Here is a 19,666-nt window from a genome sequence, read left to right on the forward strand (position 1 = left end):
GCTATATATAAAGATACCAATACATGACAGTCAGTTCATCCCAGCCATGACTAAGAACGCAGCTAGCGTTTGAAACGCGTAGGCTTCCTTCATTTCCTACTTCTCTCCCAGCACCTGAGGACATCATTTCGATTGACCTCTTTTAAATGGATATATTTTTTCATTAAACTTGGAACGAGTTCCTTTTTAGTTACAGCTACGCTGGATCCAAAACTTCTTTCTCTTGAAACTCAATCTTCTGTGAGCTAAATAAATCAGCAGCAAGAATCTTTCACCTGTCCGGAGTGTTTGCTACAATTATGAATGTAGGGTAAGGGTTCGGTCCCATGTAGTGGTGCCCGGATGCGGTCAAAACCCTGCTCACTTGCAGTGGCCAAAGGCTGCATGATATTGCTGGGCAAAATCGTGCGGCCATTCACTACTGCGTGTGGGTGGGATTTCGGCCACCGCTACATGGGACCATACCCTAACAGCCTGTAGTCTAAACTATTGCCAGATGCAATGTAGCAAATCCTTAGCTATGAGAGATATTAGAATTGTATGAGTTTTCAGCCTCAGGATGTAAACCATTTTTCCATTATTTAACTGAGATCTTAAATTCTTAGTTCAATGAATAAAGTATACTAAAAAAAAAGTTGCATAACTCTTCATTTTACAATGATTAAGCTTTATTTATATAATACTGGATACATTTTTAAAATGATTTCTAATAAAACAAATGACTGCTGATACAGAAAGATGCTGCCAGGACTAATCTCTTTATTTCCAAGTCTATGAAAAGACCCTAGCACCATGTTCTGGGTTACCAGGATGCTGCTGGCTTCACTAGCTCTCATGTATCAGCACAGCTTTATGCCTGTACTGATCTCCTCTCCCTTGTGCTGACAGACACTGATGTTGAAGAGTCTGTGATTCCCACCCCCCCTCCCTCTCGCTGCAGTGTCAGTGTATTCTCCTTTCTTTTTACACTGATAGCCTGTATGATTTCCCCTCTGCTTTCCTCCCCATCTACACTCTGATATGGTTCAGTTCAGCCCATGTGATCTACCATCCCTGAACACTTGCATGCTTTCCTCCGTCTCCATACTTGGATCTGGAGTGTACAAAGACATGACTTCCATAGGAGTAGGTGTTCTGTCTGATTTATGTCCGAATTTGCAGGACTCCAGCTCTGTCAAGGAGTTACAGAGACACTACAGCAGTAAATGATAGGACATTTTTAATGAAGACTTTTTAGAAAGTTGCAAGTTTTGCATTTAGGCAAATAAACAAGAACATTTTAGTGCAAAGGTGTCCATAGCATATATTCTACACTTTACTATTACCCTTGTTTTTGGACAAGTTGTCCAACAACTTCACACATTGTGGGACCCTTTCACCGCAGAGAGCTCTGCTTTATGTTGATCATGTGTTTAGCTAATAGAGGTGGATCTTGGGCAGGCATCCCCACTGTATTCACTACCTGTGCTCTAATAAGGTATGTATTAAATAACTGCCCCTTTAAAATGTAGCAAGCTACCGGCACATTCCTAGGATGAAAACATGCAAATTCCTCAAAGAGGATATGCATTAGTAAATGATCTGTAGCGCTTACGATGAGCAAACTCAGTCTTAACCACGTCTAGCGTAACAAATGCTTCCGATGCCCCACAAGCGGAGTCCGTGTTTAACATTACAACAAATAATGCAACACATTGTGATGTGTGTACCCTAAAACTACATTTCTGCCTAATTATTTTGTCCAACAGCCACTAGGCTCTTTCTGGGTATTAGATCTGCATCCAGCAAAAGACATAAACATTTATTCACATTTATCCAGATAAAACATTTTTTTTTTCTTCTTTAATATCCATCAGTTTAACATGGATTCTTCTATTAATGTCGCATTAGTCACAAGATCTCAAGGACCTGTATTAATAGCAGTGACGTGGTCCTGTCCGCCCTCTGTAAAAAATACTCCACCTGTGGGATCCTCTAATATCAGGAAGGGCAACCCCAAGATCTCGGCATCATGTGACATTAGGTATGTAGGTTTTTGAGAGATTAACCCTAGCCCTGAGATGCTTTGAATGAATTTTCATTTTTGCCCCTGGAAATTTACTTTGGTGAGAAAAAAAATCACATTCCAGCCAACGTGAATGAAATCATAACATGCTTTATCAACATTTTTCCGCTGAAAAATCATATTAAGCTATAGTCATATGCAGGAAGGTTAGACTTTTGTTCATAAAAGGTATATCTACAGGTAATATAAAAAGCACCAGGAAAGAAAACCCAATGTACCCAAAATGTACCTTGAGATGATATTTTCACAGTTAATTGCGTCCAACCCCTAAAAGACAAAGAATTTCCGCTGCCAAAATATAATTATATAATAGAAAATCATATATAAGATTAGTGCTCAGCTGTTTCCAGCCTGAAATGTTGGCTTTTTCCTGGGATATGATAACATTTACAGGCATGAGGGAAATAAAACCAGATATTATCAGCTGCTTTTTCATTATTATTTCCCAAATAATAGTAAAGAACGTGGACTTTTACCTAAAGACCCTCCAAAAAAACATTTACATAGTGGTTAAGTGACTATACAGAGATCCTGCATAATTTCACAATACAACCAGGACATTTTTGGCTTTTTATTGGCCGATAAGTGCATTCTTCGGTATGTCTTATGGTTTGAAAAAATAATGCTCATGGTGGATCCTACTCATTTCCATTAGACTCAAACTAATACCATAGTGCATTAGGCAGGCATCAGTATAAGTTTCTTTACATCATTGAATTCAATTGTCCATGGATCAATGGATTAAAATTGATTTAAAAAAAAAGTGTGAATCCAGCTTCACATTGTACCTCTTATAATGGTCTGGGGCGCAGAAGCAGATACATAGTTTAAAAGGGTGTCTTTTTATGGTCCACCCCTTTAATCATAGCTTCAGCGGTGACCAACTGATTGCCATTGGTATAGCTCCTGAGAAGTTTCCATCAGTTGATCATATTAATTGGCCGCTGCAGGGTAAGTGTAGTATTACATGGCGTCTACTTAGATGAATGGTCTGAGTCCGAGAGCCCCTGCATGTTAGTGGCTCTGCACTCTAACTCATAGGAGGGGGCCCTAGTAAGGCATATGGACAGGGGTTATTCTAATAGGACAACCCCTTTAAATCTCCCGACAGGAGTCAGTCGGGAGAGATTTAGGGTATGTTCACACGAGGGCGTCCGTTACGGCTGAAATTATGGGGATGTTTCAGCCTGAAAACATCCCCGTAATTTCAGCCGTAACGGCATGTGCAGGCGCTTGAACGCCGCGTCAATTACGGGCGTAATTGGCGCTGCTATTCATTGGAGTCAATGAATAACGGCTCCAATTACGGCCATAGAAGTGACAGGTCACTTCTTTGATGCGGGCGTCTATTTACGCGCCGTCATTTGACAGCGGCGCGTAAATTACGCCTCGTGTGAACAGACAAACGTCTGCCCATTGCTTTCAATGGGCAGATGTTTGTCAGCGCTATTGAGGCGCTATTTTCGGACGTAATTCGGGGCAAAAACGCCCAAATTACGTCCGTAAATAGGCCGTGTGAACATACCCTTAGACTACAGATCGGCTGCTGAACTGCAGCTTGCATCTTTAATCCATTCAGCCAATAATAATAATAATAATAATTAAAAAAAACTAGTATCCAACACGACATTTCTTGTCTCTACAAATGGCTAACACATTATAACATACTACTACAATACAACCAAACAGATTTGATGTCAATTCCAGCTGTCCTCAAAATCTGTATTCATAGGAATCCATATTCATAGGAACAAATAAACAGATGAGAGGTAGAGAAAATTAGTTCACATAAAATATGTTTTGTCCCTTGAAGCCTAATTACACCCAAAATCTTTACATTTTACGTTTTGACTTTAGTTAAAGAGGCTGTCACCAGTTTATAAGTGCCCCATCTCTTACCTAATCTGATTGTCGCTGTAATGTAGATAATAGGTTTTTTTTTTATGTTTTTTTTTGACGGAGTTATGACTATTTTTCATTTTATGCTAATTTTTTCTAAATGCCCAACTGGGCGTTTTTTTTAACTTTTGAGCAAGTGGGCGTTGTAAAGAGAAGTGTATGACGCTGACCAATCAGCGCCATACACTTCTCTTCATTCATGTTCAGCTGTACTCACAGCACAAGGTGATCTCGCGATATCATGCTATGCTGTCACTATGCCTTATTCAGACGAGCGTATTTCACGTCAGTGTTAAGCGCGTTAAAACAACGGACGTCACACGGACCTATGCAATTCAATGAGGCCATTCAGAAATTTAGTGTTTTTCACGCAGCGTGTCTCCGCTGCGTGAAACTCACTGCATGTTCTATTCTTGTGGGTTTTTTGCGCATCACGCACACATTGAAGTCAAAGGGTGCGTGAAAATCACGGACAGCCCACGGACGCACATCCGTGTGCTGTCCGTGATTCACGCAACAGTTGCTAAAGAAATGATGAGAAAAAGAAAAACACCTCCTTCAGTTTTTTTTCGCTGACGTAAAAAACGCATGACATACGGATGACATACGTGCGTAAAAAAAACGCAGACACGGATGTCACACGGAACTGCAACGCAAGAAAAACGCTGTGTTTTTTTACACACGCAAAACGGACACGTTCGTGTGAATAAGGTCTAACTCCCACATTAACTTTACTGGAGTGTCGGGAGAATGAAAAAACATTGCCTCCTGGCTGGAGGCGATGTCTTTTCATTCTCCCGACACTCCGGTAAAGTTAATGTGGGAGTAAGTGACAGCACAGCGTGATCTCGCGAGATCATGCTGTGCTGTGAGTAGAGCTGAACATGAATGAAGAGAAGTGTATGACGCTGATTGGTCACTAATTGATCAGCGTCATACACTTCTCTTTACAACGCCCACTTGATCAAAAGGAAAAAAACACCCAGTTGGGCACTTAGAAGAAATTAGCATAAAACGAAAAATAGTCATAACTCTGTCAAAAATAAACGTTTTTAAAAAAAACTGTTGTTATCTACATTACAGCGACTATCAGATTAGGTAGGAGATAGGGCACTTATAAACTGGTGACAGAGCCTCTTTAACCCCAATTATCCACTTTCTCTCAAGTCATACCCACAGGGGAAAATAAAAATAAACACGTATGGAACAAGGTGTTCACTGACATAATAATGGATCTTTAGATCTTATCTTTCTGGAAAGGATAACTAGGAGAAGAAACGTGCAATATTGGGGGAAACTGCTATCACACCTGAATTTACAGTTTATGAATGGAGTTCACGTTTATAACGTGTTTCCAGGGGGATCACATTTTAGGAATGAAGTATGAGACAGCTCAAGGGTTCTTTAGAACACAAGCTTCAACATGACAACTTTTTTGGTACATGTGAAAAGGATGTAATGAGCGGTGTAGAGAAATTCCATTTTGAATGCAGGTGTATTTGTCACCATTCTTCTGACAACAGTTTTACACAGTAAGCTTATTGATTTTGCTTTGTAATTGTTCATATGAACGCTCGTTCCCGATCATTGCCTTGTGTAAACAGGGCAACGATCAGCCGATGAACGAACAAATGCTCGTTCATTGGCTGACAAAGTGTTTTTGCAGCAGAAAATATTATCGTCGCTGGCAGCATGTGCTACCGACATGATGGGAACGCATGGGCTACTACGATCGCTCGTCCCCATACATAGCTTCTTGTGAAAGGAGCAAACGAGCGCCGTCTCTTTGATCGGCGCTCGTTTTTCCGTCACAAATTGGCCGGTGTAAAAGGACCCTTACTTTATTTCCCTTATTATTGTCTTTGTCACGTACTTTCCTGTGCTTACAATAACATACACAAGGACAGTAATCTGATTGGTTACTATTGGCCACCCTACAGTTTCATAAATCTCCCCTTGCGTTTCTTCCGCAGTCAAAGAGATCAGAATCAATATGTGGTAACATATTTCAGACATAGTCATCTTAGCTGGTGACAGCAGTACTAGAACATCTACATATAGACAAGGGCGCAATGGTGACTTTTTGGTCACCTTAACATTACAAAGTCTGTGACTTTTTCTGCAACCATAAGTTGTCGTGGAGCCCTAGCCTAAGTAATACGCAAGTGAATACACTAACGTCACCTTTCCATGTAGACCAACCCAATTCTATATTCCTCCAGGCATCTGCTTTTTAATGATGTATTATCTGGCCCAACGAGGGTTTTCAAGAGGGGCATTTTGTGACATCAACTTGGCTGGTCCCTCCACTAACGCACTTTATTAGGGCTGATCTGGGATTGTGAAAACAGTATTTATATATGATTATATTTTTACGGAATACATCCGTGTATCTATATATATTTTTGGTAGAAGTGCTCTTTAGGGCATTGAGATATGTTAAAAAAATTTAACAATTTACAGTTTTCGCAATATATTTACAAAATAGGTAGACATTAAGCCATAGTGGATGAACATGTAATGCAAAAATTAACTGACCAGTGCTTCCTTTTATCAATACATGAATGTAGGCTCCATTATCTACAGTACATTAAAATACCTGACAATTTGTTTGGCTTTTCATACAGCGATATGTAGCACTAAAAATTAAAAAACAAAAATCAGTCTTTGCAATACAAAAATAGGTAAATAATCATACGAGTAAAATTAATACTTATTGAGTGAAAAACTCAATGGCGCAGTAATGGTCAGCAACACAACTTTCACAAAACAATCAAAACATTTACGGCAAAAAGAACGTAAGTGGCAATTAGTGTTAATTCTGTGCACGACTTACCGATTCTCTGTAGTTTATAAGTGCAATATTTGCATATTCACATTATGCTTTCTGAGCATAAACCCAAAAATACACACGTATATATAATTATATAAAAGGTAACTGCCAGAAACTGAAGCCATTACACTGCTCACTAATATGATATGTAAGGCAAAAAAAGGATATTCCTTTTGTTTAGTAAACAGTATTATTGAAATGTCCATTCTTTAGCTTCATATGTTGTTTTGTAGGAGAATTTCTTCATGATCACTGGAAATGACGCAACTGAACTGTACTTCCGGTGTTGTGCCAGAGAGGGCAGCAGTGAGGGTATGAAGTCATGTATCTGTTCCCTAACCTATGAAATAAGCATACCATATACTTTATTACTCTCATTATATATACATATATTACAATGCAGCACTTTTTATACCTTAATGGCTATGTAAATCTTTGAGGACTTGACTAAAACAATGTATTAATGTGTTTACTGTAACTTTATAATTTTTTATTTTATAAAAAAAAATGTTTTCATTTTTGAGATACAGCGTCTATGTATCCTGGAACTTAGATGTGATTGACACCAGCTAGATACTTCATGTCAGAGACTCGCTGTCGCCGGAAACGTCACACCCACTGACCTGACGGATTCTGTTTTCAGCGCAAGATACAGCTTCTATGTATTCAGGATACATAGAAGTTGTATCTCAAAAAGTAAAAAAAAGTCTTCAAAGGTTTACATTTAAGGGGTTTTCCCATGAAAGACATTTATGACATATCCACAGGATATGTCATAAATGCAAGATACATGCAGGTCCCACCTCCGGGACCCGCACCTATTTCTAGAACAGGGTCCTAGCTTTTTGTGCCCACGCTGACTCCCAGCCACTTACTGATTACATAGTTGGGACTGAGTTACGGAAACAGCGTAGCATGCGAGTAACGCTGTTTCTGTAACTCCCGACCATATAATCAGTAAGTGGCTGGGAGGCAGCGTGAGTGCAAAAAGCTAGAACGGGGTTTAGGGGGCCCCCTTCTAGAGATAGATGCGTATCCCACCTCTGGGACCCACATCTATCTGACATTTATGATATATCCTGTAGTTATGTCATAAATGTCCTTCATTGAAAAACCCCTTTAAATGTAAAATGGTTTTAAATGGGGGCAAAAGAAAACATCTATATATGGAATTTAAGCAAAATTGTAGTTCACCTTTTGGAAGATTTGTAAGATATGATTCATTAACATGAATTGCCAGTTTTCGGACCCATGCTGATCACTTAATATTAATCCTGATTAGTACAGAACCCCTTTTAACTGTACCCATAACTACTAAGAAAAACGGTATACTGCATATGAGTTAAATGATATAAAACAGCTTTAGAGGTAAAATAAATATGGAAGTAATTTGCATATATAAAGTTTACAAAATGATTCAAGTATTTTTATTTCTCAGATTAAAAGTGATTCAAATTAGACATATCATAAGGGAATAGCAACAAACCTGCTTGAAGAACGGATGGGATAGCAACATACCAGCTGATGGTCTAGAGAGAAAAATTGGAAGACTGTATTATAACGATTAAGTTGGTGTTTGTTGTGTAGTGCTATTTATTTAAAAAAAAATCAAAAAACTAACTGTACATTATAGCTTCCCTAGTTATCAGGGTGAAAGGCCTACTGACCAGCACCTCAAAACAAACATTTGTTTTACCAGAACTCTTGACTCCCACAGGCTGGAAGCTCTGTGTGAGCAGATCACACCTTTCTTAACCCCTTAGTGACCAGCCCATTTTAGGCCCTAATGACCAAGCTATTTTATTCGTTTTTCTATAGTCGCATTCAAAGAGCTATAACATTTTTATTTTTTCGTCTACATAGCTGTATGAGGACTTGTTTTTTGCGGGATTAGTTGTGCTTTTTAATAGCACAATTTTTGGGTACATATAATTTTTATATTAACTTTTATTAACCCTTTTGGGGGGGATTATAAAAAAAACCTGAAATTCCGCCATTGTTCTATGCGTTTTTAAATTGACGCCGTTCACTATGCGACGTAAATAACATGTTACCTTTATTCTATGGGTCGGTACGATTACGGCGATACCACATATGTAGAGTTTTTTTTATGTTTTACGACTTTTGCACAATAAAAACACTTTTGAACTAAAATTATTTGTTTTTGCATCGTCGCTTTCCAAGAGCCGTAATTTTTTTATTTTTCCATCAATGTAGTGATTTTTTGGGCTTGTTTTCTGCGGGACAAGACGTAGTTTTGAATGGTACTGTTTTGGGGTGCATGGGACTTATTGATTCATTTTTATTATGACTTTTTTGGGGGGCAATGGAAAAAAATTGCAATTTCGCCATGGTTTTTTGCGTTTTTTTATTACGGTGTTTACTTTGCGGTTTAAATTACATATTAACTTTATTAATGGAGTCATTACGGTCGCGGCGATACCACATATGTGTACTTTTTTTTTTTTTTTACACTTTTACTAAATAAAACCACTTTTTATGGAAAAAAATGGTTTTATTTATTTTTTTACTGTACTTTTTATTAATAATCTTTATTTCACTTTGATGACTGATTTTATTAGTCCCACTAGGGGACTTTACTGTGCGATCTTCCGATCGCTGCTATAATGCTCTGGTATACTTCGTATACCAGAGCATTATTGCCTGTCAGTGTAAATCTGACAGGCAATCTGTTAGGACGTGCCTCCGGCGCGTCCTAACTGGAATATGTCCAGTTCAGACCTGGGGGCTTTTATCAAGCCCCCGGCTGCCATGACACCCCATCGGAGACCCGCGATTTCATTTGCGGGCCGCCGATGGGTGACAGAGGGAGCGCACTCCCTCTGTAAACAAAGTTAAATGCCGCGGTCGCTATTGACGGCGGCATTTAACGGGTTAAACGGCCGCGATCGAAGTAAACTTCGATCGCGGGCGTTGGAGCAGGAGCTCAGCTGTCATCAGACAGCAGAGCCCCGGCTCCTGCCTGCACGGGAGACCCGTGCAGGACTTAGACTAGGCTGACGTGAAAAGGCGTCAGCCTAGCCTAAAGCCCATTAGTGACCGACGTAAAAAGGTGTATTAGTGGTCACTAAGGGGTTAAAGAAAAAGTATAATCAGAAAATGACTATTGTTTACAGCCAAGTTTTCATGTTAAATATATTTTTTAAGATTTTTTGGTGCTTTTCTTTATTTTCTGTGTCATTATCTATATTAAAAAATAATCCTAAAATCTTGCAATTTTCACTCTGGCCACTGAGCCTCCCAATAGACTGACCCATCCTGTTCTGTAGAGATCACTTCTCATCAGTCATCTCATTATCATCACAGACATGATTACATTCTTTGTGACCTGTGCAGTGGTCATTGTGCAGGAAGGGATAGGAGAGGAGCTGTGTCCCAATAGGGGATGGACACAGCTCCTCTCCTATCCCTTCCTGCACAATGACCTCTGCACAGGTCACAAAGAATGCCTAGAAAACTCTAAATGCTGCTAACATAAGCTCATGTAAGATGGCTGCCCCCGTAATCATGTACAGAAAATAGAATAAAAAATCTACAAAATAAAAACAGATCAGAAAAAAAGATTATATTTCACTATCTGGTTTTCCATTAGGGAAACAAAATATAGGCAATACATTCCCTTTAAAGGAGCCATCACAGTTGGAAGCCAATGAGACTCATAAGGCGTCCTGAATACAGAGTGGAACTTGTTCTTCTGTTCCACTCCGGGAACCCGGTCCTGTATTTAAATATCGGACCATATCAGGGATGACATACTGTAAATCTCATACTGCCACACTAGGAGGAGGTCAATGACCATGCCACCTAATACGTGGGGAGGAGACATCCACCCACCATAAATTACACGTGTCTTCTCGTGCAAAGAGCTATGACTAACAACCCGGTCTAGGTTCAAACGCATAAGCAAATCCCTGCTGTCTTGGATGCACATACCAATGTTTTTAAAGTATATTTAAATAAAAGTATTGGATGTTTTTAACCTTTGGATGCTGGAGACTTCTCCTACTTCACATTTTAGACTTCATAAAAAAAAGAGACTGATATCTGAATTACCTTTTCTCGGGATCTTGCTGTAGGCAGATTTCCACCAGGTTTTGTAAAGCAGATGAGAATGTTCTTGGAGAGGGGGTTCTCAGTCGGTCACTAGTCATGGTCTGAGTCATGCTTGCAGCAACAACACTCTCTCCAATACCGGAATCCACACCCGAGCGTGAAATCTTCATGGGGGATTCTTCACAGGGAAAGATATTACCATACAGAGGATTCTGTGGTGGACCTTTCAGTTTTTGTAGCAGCATCTATATAAACAGCAAGTAAAGTATTTCAGATGGCTGTATAGGTAAAACCATGTGCATTGTAATGCTGGCGAAATGTGGCAGGATCTGCCGAAATTCTAATGTGTATGTGGGCAGCCTCATAGCCGTCAAGGAATTGGGTGTGTTTGATTTCAACATTCCCGATCCTTTGCTTTGCCAAAAGATAAGCGGCATCTCCCTCTGTCTATGCCATAAACAGGCATGCTCAACTGTGCCAAGTGTATATATTTGTGAGAGTGGGGAAAACAGCTATCTTATGTGTATGGTCAGCCAGCAATAACTCAAAATTCTGTAGTCTTCATTATCAGGTACTGTCTCTACACAATGCCGGCAGAGGATACTGAGACCTGTTGATAGACTGTGCTGTTTATGGCAGTCTGTATTATGTCTACAGTTATATTCTGCTGATGGCTCAACCTAAAAATGTAAGGGCATTGTAAAATACCCACAGCCCTTATCTAGCTAAAGTGAGCTTTTGCAATTACATTATATAATTCACAAGGGAATACCATGTGACCACGAGTATGTCAATGAGTGTGTAAACAATAATGATGAAAAATAAAATGTGACATTTTCGTGCAGCAATTATTCAGATTTTTTCCACATAAGAAATGTCACTTATCATCCATTAGTCTGTAAAATATGGTAGAAACAAGTCTATATGTTTTGTAGTTTGCTTGCCAATTTAGATCAGAACCAGAGCAACAAAATGCATGTGCATAAAATTCTCCTAAAGATATCCTCATTTTATATATTGTGTACATTACTGTACAAATCATAAGAGGCCTGCGTTCACATTTGCGTTGTAGGCTCTATTTTGTCAGCAGCAAATCCGCCGCAAAATAGTCATGTTTTACATGCAGATTTTGATGAAGATTTGTCGCAGTACTGCTGTGGATTTCATCTTTTGGGTTGAAAAGCGTGAAATCTGCAACAGTCCAAGGCTAATCCACATGTTTAAGGGTCAGTTACACGGCAGATTTTGCATGGAGGGTCTGGCTGCAAAATCTGCCCCAGGAATTATTTCTGCCGTTGGCAGGAGATTTCTCCTCCCATTGACTTCAATGGGAGGTTTGGGCAGAATCTGCCCGAAGATTAAAAAAAATCAGCTAGCGTGAAAAAGAAGTGTCCGACTTCCATAGAAATGAAAGGGAGGCGAAATTTTGTGGTGGAATCCGTTGCAAAAATTCTGCCTTGTGAACGGGCTCTACGGGCAGATTATGCGGCAGATCCACTGCAGCCAAATCCGTGGTAGAAAAGTACACCATATGTAAAGCCGGTCTAAGGCTGGGTTCACATGAGCATGTTACGTCCGTAATGGACGGAACGTATTTCGGCTGCAAATCCGGACCGAACACAGTGCAGGGAGCCGGGCTCCTAGCATCATAGTTATGTACGACGCTAGGAGTCCCTGCCTCTCCGTGGAACTACTGTCCCGTACTGAAAACATGATTACAGTACGGGACAGTTGTCCTGCAGCGAGGCAGGGACTCCTAGCGTCGTACATAACTATGATGCTAGGAGCCCGGCTCCCTGCAGTGTGTTCGGTCCGGGACTTGTGGCCGAAATACGTTCCGTCCATTACGGACGTAACATGCACGTGTGAACCCAACCTAACACATAACATGACATGATACCAGAGTTGCTTACCTGAGTGCGGTGCATGTCCATGAACGGTACACGCCCAGTAGCTAATTCACAGACAGTGATCCCAAGGCTGTAGATGTCAGACTTCACATTGTATCCATGAAGGTCCTTAATAACAAAATCATTAATTTTTACCAACATGCCAGAATAATGTAGGGTTGTAAATGTGTACGGACACACATTCTCTTAGTATAACACTCCTCTGATAAGTAGCAGCATACTGGTAGCATCACAATGTATACAGCAAATATGAAGATATATCTGATCACTTATAACAACTGATGCTTCTCCTTCCTTTTGGATTCACTTCTTTCTTTGGCTAAAAATGCGGCCACAAAAACTGCATCAAAACTTTGTGTGATCCTGGCCTTGATATAGATTTTTTTTTTTTTGCCAAAACACAGGACTGGATCCAAAGAGGAATTGATGCAACAAACACTTGTCGGTCTATGTTTTGCTAAAAAAAAACTGCATACTGTTAGCAAATCCAGTTTTCAGGTCTTACATAAATAAAGTTTAACCCTTGTATCTAGCCTAGATACATCGGAGCAAATCCTCAGCTGTGAGATGTATTAGGTCAGGATGATCTGATCAGCTTATTTGTTAGAGGAGATAGTTTGTTATAATGTTTGGGGGACATATACATCTCTGCCTACTGAACAAATACAAGCGAGACTATATATTTTACCCTGCCACGGTAAAATGTACCTATAAGGGTATATTCGCACATAGCGATCATGTCACGGTTTAGCAAAAAATGCAGTGTTTTTCTGCGATTTTTCAGTAGTCCCTGCAATAAACCACAACGTAAATGCTACCTCTGAATATACTGTACCCTAATACAATTAGAAATTTGGATTTGAGGAGCCTTTAAACTGGAATGGTAACTTTTGCCTTTTCTCGTAAAGGTTTTCTGCTTAAAAGTGAATAAAATAAATATGATATATTGCAAATAAATTTCAAATTATTGATTGGATTTCAGAAATAATAACTTATATTACACATACAACTAATACTGTGACTAGAGTCCAGAGTCTAATAAACTTGTGATATGACCGGTAATAATTAAATGACAATGAACGATAAAAAAAAAAGTAAATAATAAGATAAGACAGCTAAATCTCTTTTCTAAAGAACTGATCAAAGTAGGAATTTGCATTTCAAAGCTGGTGATGTTGCTGACATTATCTGGGACAGGTCCCAACCCAAACTCACTGTTCTGTCCATTCATGAAGATCATTGCTGCAGGTAATCTCCTTCGTTGTGTTTATAGTGTTTGGAGGCGGTAATGTACAGGCCATATATTTATTTTATTTCAATTGCCCATATAGCCCAATAATAAATAGTAACAAAAATGTCTTCCATTGCACATATCGATAGCAGGGCCGCACCTAGCCTAAGGCGGCGCTCTTCCCTGACTGCAGAGAGCAGCAAATTCATCAATAATGCCGCATATTTTGACATGTTGCAAATTTCATGTATCTTGCACAAAAGAGAGTTGTTTCTGGCGCAGTTCTATGTAAAATGTTGCAAAACAGCGGCATTTTTGTCGCAATTTTGCGCAAATCATAGCAAAACTGTGACTGAAAGGTGTGCATCGTGGTCGCATGAACAATGTTCTGCATCCAGAGGAGGAAGACTGAGTAGTGTGCGAGTGTATATAGTGTTTATGTAGTGTGCGTGTGTGGTAAATAGAGGGGTCTGACTTTATTTATTTTTGATCTCGGGACTAAATAATTTTTGGGTCTGGTCCAGGGTCTGTATTTAAACGGGGTGTTGAAATAATAGCCGGATCTCAGAATTAGGATAAAGCAGAAATCCAACCGGATTAAGATCAATTGTATATGTCCTCAGGATGGGGATACAATTGAACAAAACGAACTTGCACCAGCGGGTACAAGGAAGCCCCAGGTTCCCTGACTCAACATTACGCAGCGACAGCCACTTTTAAGTTGGTATGATGCCTGTCCGTGTTGTTCCCAGACAGCACAGGCTGGTAGAGTCCTACGCTGTTGGGTGCATCATGAGAAAAGGGATAGGTAAGGTTCAGGGGCGCTTTAAATATGCTGTTTTTTAGGGACACTGTATGTATGGCACTTTCTTTTAGAGCCACATATATGTGTGGCACTATTTTAGAGAGGAACTATGTGTATCTCTAATATTAGGGGCACTACATGTGGCTTTAGTACTGTATATATTTACTGTCCTTAGTTCTGGTGCCGTATTTGTAATCTAAACATGATTTTGGTGCTGTATTTATGTATGAGCTTTGTTCTGGTGCCGTATATATGTACTGATCTTGGTTATGGTGTTGTATATATGAACTGAGCTTGATTCTGGTACTGTATTTATTTACAGTGCTTCGTTTTAGTAACATATGTATGAACTGAGCTTGGTTTCAGTGCTGTATTTATCTACTTTGCTTAGTTCTAGACACATATGTATGTACCGGGTTTGTTCTGGTGCTGTATTTATGTACTGGGCTTGGTTTTGGGGCTGTATTTATGTACTGAGCCTGGTTCTGTTGCTGTATATATGTACTGGGCTTGGTTCTGGTGCTGTATTTATGTACTGTGCTTTGTTCTGGTGCTCTATCTATGTACTGTGCTTGGTTCTGGTGCTGTATTTATGTGCTGTGCTTTGTTCTGGTGCTGTATTTATGTACTGTGCTTGGTTCTGGTGCTCTATTTATGTACTGTACTTGGTTCTGGTGCTGTAGTTATGTACTGTGCTTGGTTCTGGTGCTGTATTTATGTACTGAGCTTGGTTCTGTTGCTGTATATATGTACTGGGCTTGGTTCTGGTGCTGTATTTATGTACTTTGCTTTGTTCTGGTGCTGTATTTATGCACTGTGCTTGGTTCTGGTGCTCTATCTATGTACTGTGCTTGGTTCTGGTGCTGTATTTATGTACTGTGCTTGGTTCTGGTGCTGTATTAATGTGCTGTGCTTTGTTCTGGTGCTGTATTTATGTACTGTACTTGGTTCTGGTGCTGTAGTTATGTACTGTGCTTGGTTCTGGTGCTGTATTTATGTACTGTGCTTGGTTCTGGTGCTCTATTTATGTACTGTGCTTGGTTCTGGTGCTCTATTTATGTACTGAGCTTGGTTCTGGTGCTGTAATTATTTACTGTGCTTAGTTATAGTAACATATGTATGAACTGAACTTAGTACTGGTATGTGCTTTGCTTGATTCTGGTACAGTAATTATGAATTGAGCTCGACTTTAGTACCATATTTATTTAGTAAGCTTAGTTCTGGTACCAGATTTATTTAGTGTGCTTGGTTCTGGTACGTAATTATAAACTGAGCTTGTTTTTTTTGTGGAAAAATGTGGTAAACTTTTCCTAACTTTCCCCCTACTCCCAGTGAACACTGTAATGGATTATGCATGCCTATAAAGCTTAATGGGCGCATATAGGTCTAGAATGGATTAGTGTAATATAGTGAGTGTGGGTAGGTAGGTATATAATGGATGAGTGTAATATAGTGATTGTGGGTGGGTAGGTATGTCATTTATCTGCAGGTGATACACTATGATGCTTAATGTGCACATATAGTTCTATAATAGAGGAGTGTTATATAAGGAGTACGGGTAAGTAGGTATATAATGGATGAGTGTAATATAGTGAGTGCGGGTATGTACGTATGTCATTTATTTGCAGGTAATACACTATGCGCTCAATGTGTAAATATCGGTCTGTAATAGAAGTGTGTAATATAGTAAGTGTGGGTAGCTATATAATGGATGAATGTAATATAGTGAGTTAGGACAGGTAGGTATGTAATTTATCTGCAGGTAATACACTATAATGCAGAAGGTGCACATATAGCGCTATAATGGATGAGTGTAAAATAGTGAGTGCGGGTAGGTATATAATGGATGCGTGTAATATAGTGAGAGCGGGCAGGTAGGTATATAATGGATGTGTGGGTATGTAGGTATGTCATTTGTCTGCAGGTAATGCACTATGGTGCTGAATGTGCACATATAGGTCTATAATGGATGAGTGTAATATAGTGAGAGCGGGCAGGTAGGTATATAATGGATGAGTGTAATATAGTGAGTGCGGGCAGGTAGGTATGTCATTTATTTGCAGGTAATACACTATGATGCTGAATGTGCACATATAGGTTTATAATAGGGGTGTGTAATTTAGTGGGTGCGGATATATAGGTATATAATGGAGTGTGATAATGTGATATGAGTGTAGGTAGGTATGTCATTTATTTGCAGAATTTATGCAGCATGTGATCAGGATTTTTATAAATCCTATACACTTGTAGTAAACACATTTCCACAACGTGTGAACATAAAAGTTGTATCGTTTTTTTCTTTGCTATCTGTGGATGTTTTCTAGCCCCGCCACGCCGACCCTATGGTGAGATGGGGGCGCCATTTATCTGTTTGCCACAGGCATCAGAAAGCCTTGGTACACCCTTGAGTGATAGGACATAACTTACCTGTCTCAGGAGCTCAGGACTCAACCAAGGAAGCATTGCAGTGCTAAAATTCGGAAAATCATAAGCCACCTTAGCTCTTTCACCTCTTCTAACCATACTATAGAGGTGACCAAGTTCAGACAGAGATACAAGACCTTCTTCTGAGATGAGGATATGACTCCCCTTCACACTCCTAAAAGACAGTAAGATTAACATTTTTAAAGAAATCACATTTATTGATACAACATTAGAGACATAATAACAAAAAGCATACCTCCAGTCAAACATGGGAAAAAAAATCATGCTTCAGTATAGTTAAGACAAGAATATCTCGAAGATTGTGCCAGTGTCTGAAAGCTGCAGCAGGTATCATGGTTACAGGTGTCACTTCAGACTCCCGATCCCAGTGGCAATATGGGGAAGCAGGAGTCTGAGCCCCTCCCCCTTAGCAGCCATCATTGTTCTGGATCGGTCAGGACAGGCTGGTGATGTCACTCACCAGAATATGCTCTTTTGATCCGCTGCAGTTGTTTTATTTTTAAACGTATTGTCACTTTAATCCCAATGCCCCCTACCTTTACTCTTCTCAAATCAAACTCACTTAGGGACTGGACAAATAGAAAAGGGAGAAAGGTAGTCACCAGTGATTTTTTTTTCCCTCCCAAAGGCTCAATAACACGTAGCAATTATGGCTACAATTTATAAAAAATATAATTGGTTAAGACTGACAGTTAATTCACAAAAATTATCATTATTTATTGAATTGTAACGTAAAGTTATGGTTGTAATGATTTTAGGAGTCAGATATCAGTGGTAAAAGAAAATAACTTTTTTTAAAAATTTTTGGGTGGGGTGTGCTTTAAGTTAAATATATTACATTTAATCTTACCTGTGAATATATCCATTTTGGTGCAAATAGTTTAACCCTTTTAACGTTCCATACAAAATGTTTCCTATTAAAAGTTCACTCATGCCTTCTGGGTAATATGTCTTCACGAGGCTGCTAGCAGAACCTACAAAGATAAGAGTTATTCATTGAGTAAATTCTTTAAACCTTCAATAGAATACAAGCTTATACTATCATACATATTCAGGGGCTTAGCTATAGAGGGTGCAGAATTAGCATACGCACCCAGGCCCAGGTGCCTGTCTGTACAATCAGTAGACACCAGTATTATAAATGGCACATAATAATGGCACATAATAAGTGAGGGGCCCTGCTACAGATTTTGCATTGGGGCCCAGGAGCTTCAAGTTACGCCTCTATATACATTAGATATCACTAGCTATCACTCCCTAAACCCCTATTAACTAGCATTGGAGCGCCGTAGGGATCCGTTGGATATAGATGTAACGTTTGTTAATGAGAATAAACAAAGGAGAGGGGTGAGGAAGGACAAAGTATGTGGTTATATGCGGCAAATAATAAAGTTAAAATGTAACTTTTTTTGTGTATAATTAAAAGCTGTAACCACAATAAGGGTATGTTCACACGGCGGGGGTCCGTAACGGCTGAAATTACGGGGATGTTTCAGCCTGAAAACATCCCCGTAAATTCAGCCGTACCGGCATGTGCAGGCGCTTGAACGCCGCGTCAATTACGGCCGTAATTAGCGCTGCTATTCATTGGAGTCAATGAATAGCGGCTCCAATTACGGCCAAAGAAGTGACAGGTCACTTCTTCTACGCGGGCGTCTATTTACGCGCCGTCATTTGACAGCGGCGCGTAAATATACGCCTCGTGTGAACAGACAAACGTCTGCCCATTGCTTTCAATGGGCAGATGTTTGTCAGCGCTATTGAGGCGCTATTTTCAGACGTAATTCGGGGCAAAAACGCCCGATTTACGTCCGTAAATAGGCCGTGTGAACATACCCTTAGGCTACTAGCCAAAATAATTACAGTCACCTATATTCTGTGTGGTGAACGAATGAATTAAAAAAAAAAAAAAAAAATCCTCTGTGCTTCTTGATATGTCACCTTGCTATAATAAGCTAAATTGACAGTGAGTGGCTAGTCGGGTGAAACTTCGTGCTGCGGCCCGTGGCAGTCGGCCGTGCCCGCAAATTACGGGCACGGCCGTGTGCATGAGGCCTAAGGCATATGCAGCATCAACGTTAAGCTGTTTGATTATTGCACCGTACTGAAGTGTTATTATATTACACACACGCTGATTCGCACAAAGGTAAAGTCACACTTAGGAGCTGGATGGTATATTCTCCAGTATCTATACCAAGATACCAGGCCCACATTATAGCACTAGTCCCGTCCAGATCGTGAGTAAGGAGGTAGATATAGAGACGGAGACCAAGTTGGGATCCACTGTAAAAATAAGTCACCCTCCAGGCGCAAAACTTCCACGACTCAGTAAGTTGCTGATAAACAGTTATTATTTGTACAAGACAAAATAAAATGAATAGAATGAAAGTGTCTCATGTACAAA

General features: G+C 39.7%; 1 protein-coding gene across 4 annotated transcripts in view; it reads right to left on the minus strand.

Annotated features, from left to right (window-relative positions):
- Nucleotides 1-936: 936 nt before the first annotated feature.
- STRADB (STE20 related adaptor beta) overlaps nt 937-19,666 on the minus strand; it is a 32,581-nt gene continuing 13,851 nt past the window's right edge. For 2 of the 4 annotated variants that reach the window (XM_075829761.1, XM_075829762.1), the window contains exons 7-12: nt 18,113-18,236; nt 17,245-17,416; nt 12,785-12,889; nt 10,872-11,116; nt 8,284-8,326; nt 6,610-7,137 (exon numbers count right to left, since the gene is read on the minus strand). In XM_075829761.1, the coding sequence (XP_075685876.1) occupies nt 6,988-7,137; nt 8,284-8,326; nt 10,872-11,116; nt 12,785-12,889; nt 17,245-17,416; nt 18,113-18,236 (839 nt within the window). In that variant the 3' untranslated portion in view covers nt 6,610-6,987. The other 2 variants (XM_075829765.1, XM_075829764.1) reach the window with 2 other exon arrangements.

Source organism: Rhinoderma darwinii, chromosome 6, assembly GCF_050947455.1.
Source record: "Rhinoderma darwinii isolate aRhiDar2 chromosome 6, aRhiDar2.hap1, whole genome shotgun sequence".
Classification (NCBI taxonomy): Eukaryota; Metazoa; Chordata; class Amphibia; order Anura; family Rhinodermatidae; genus Rhinoderma; species Rhinoderma darwinii.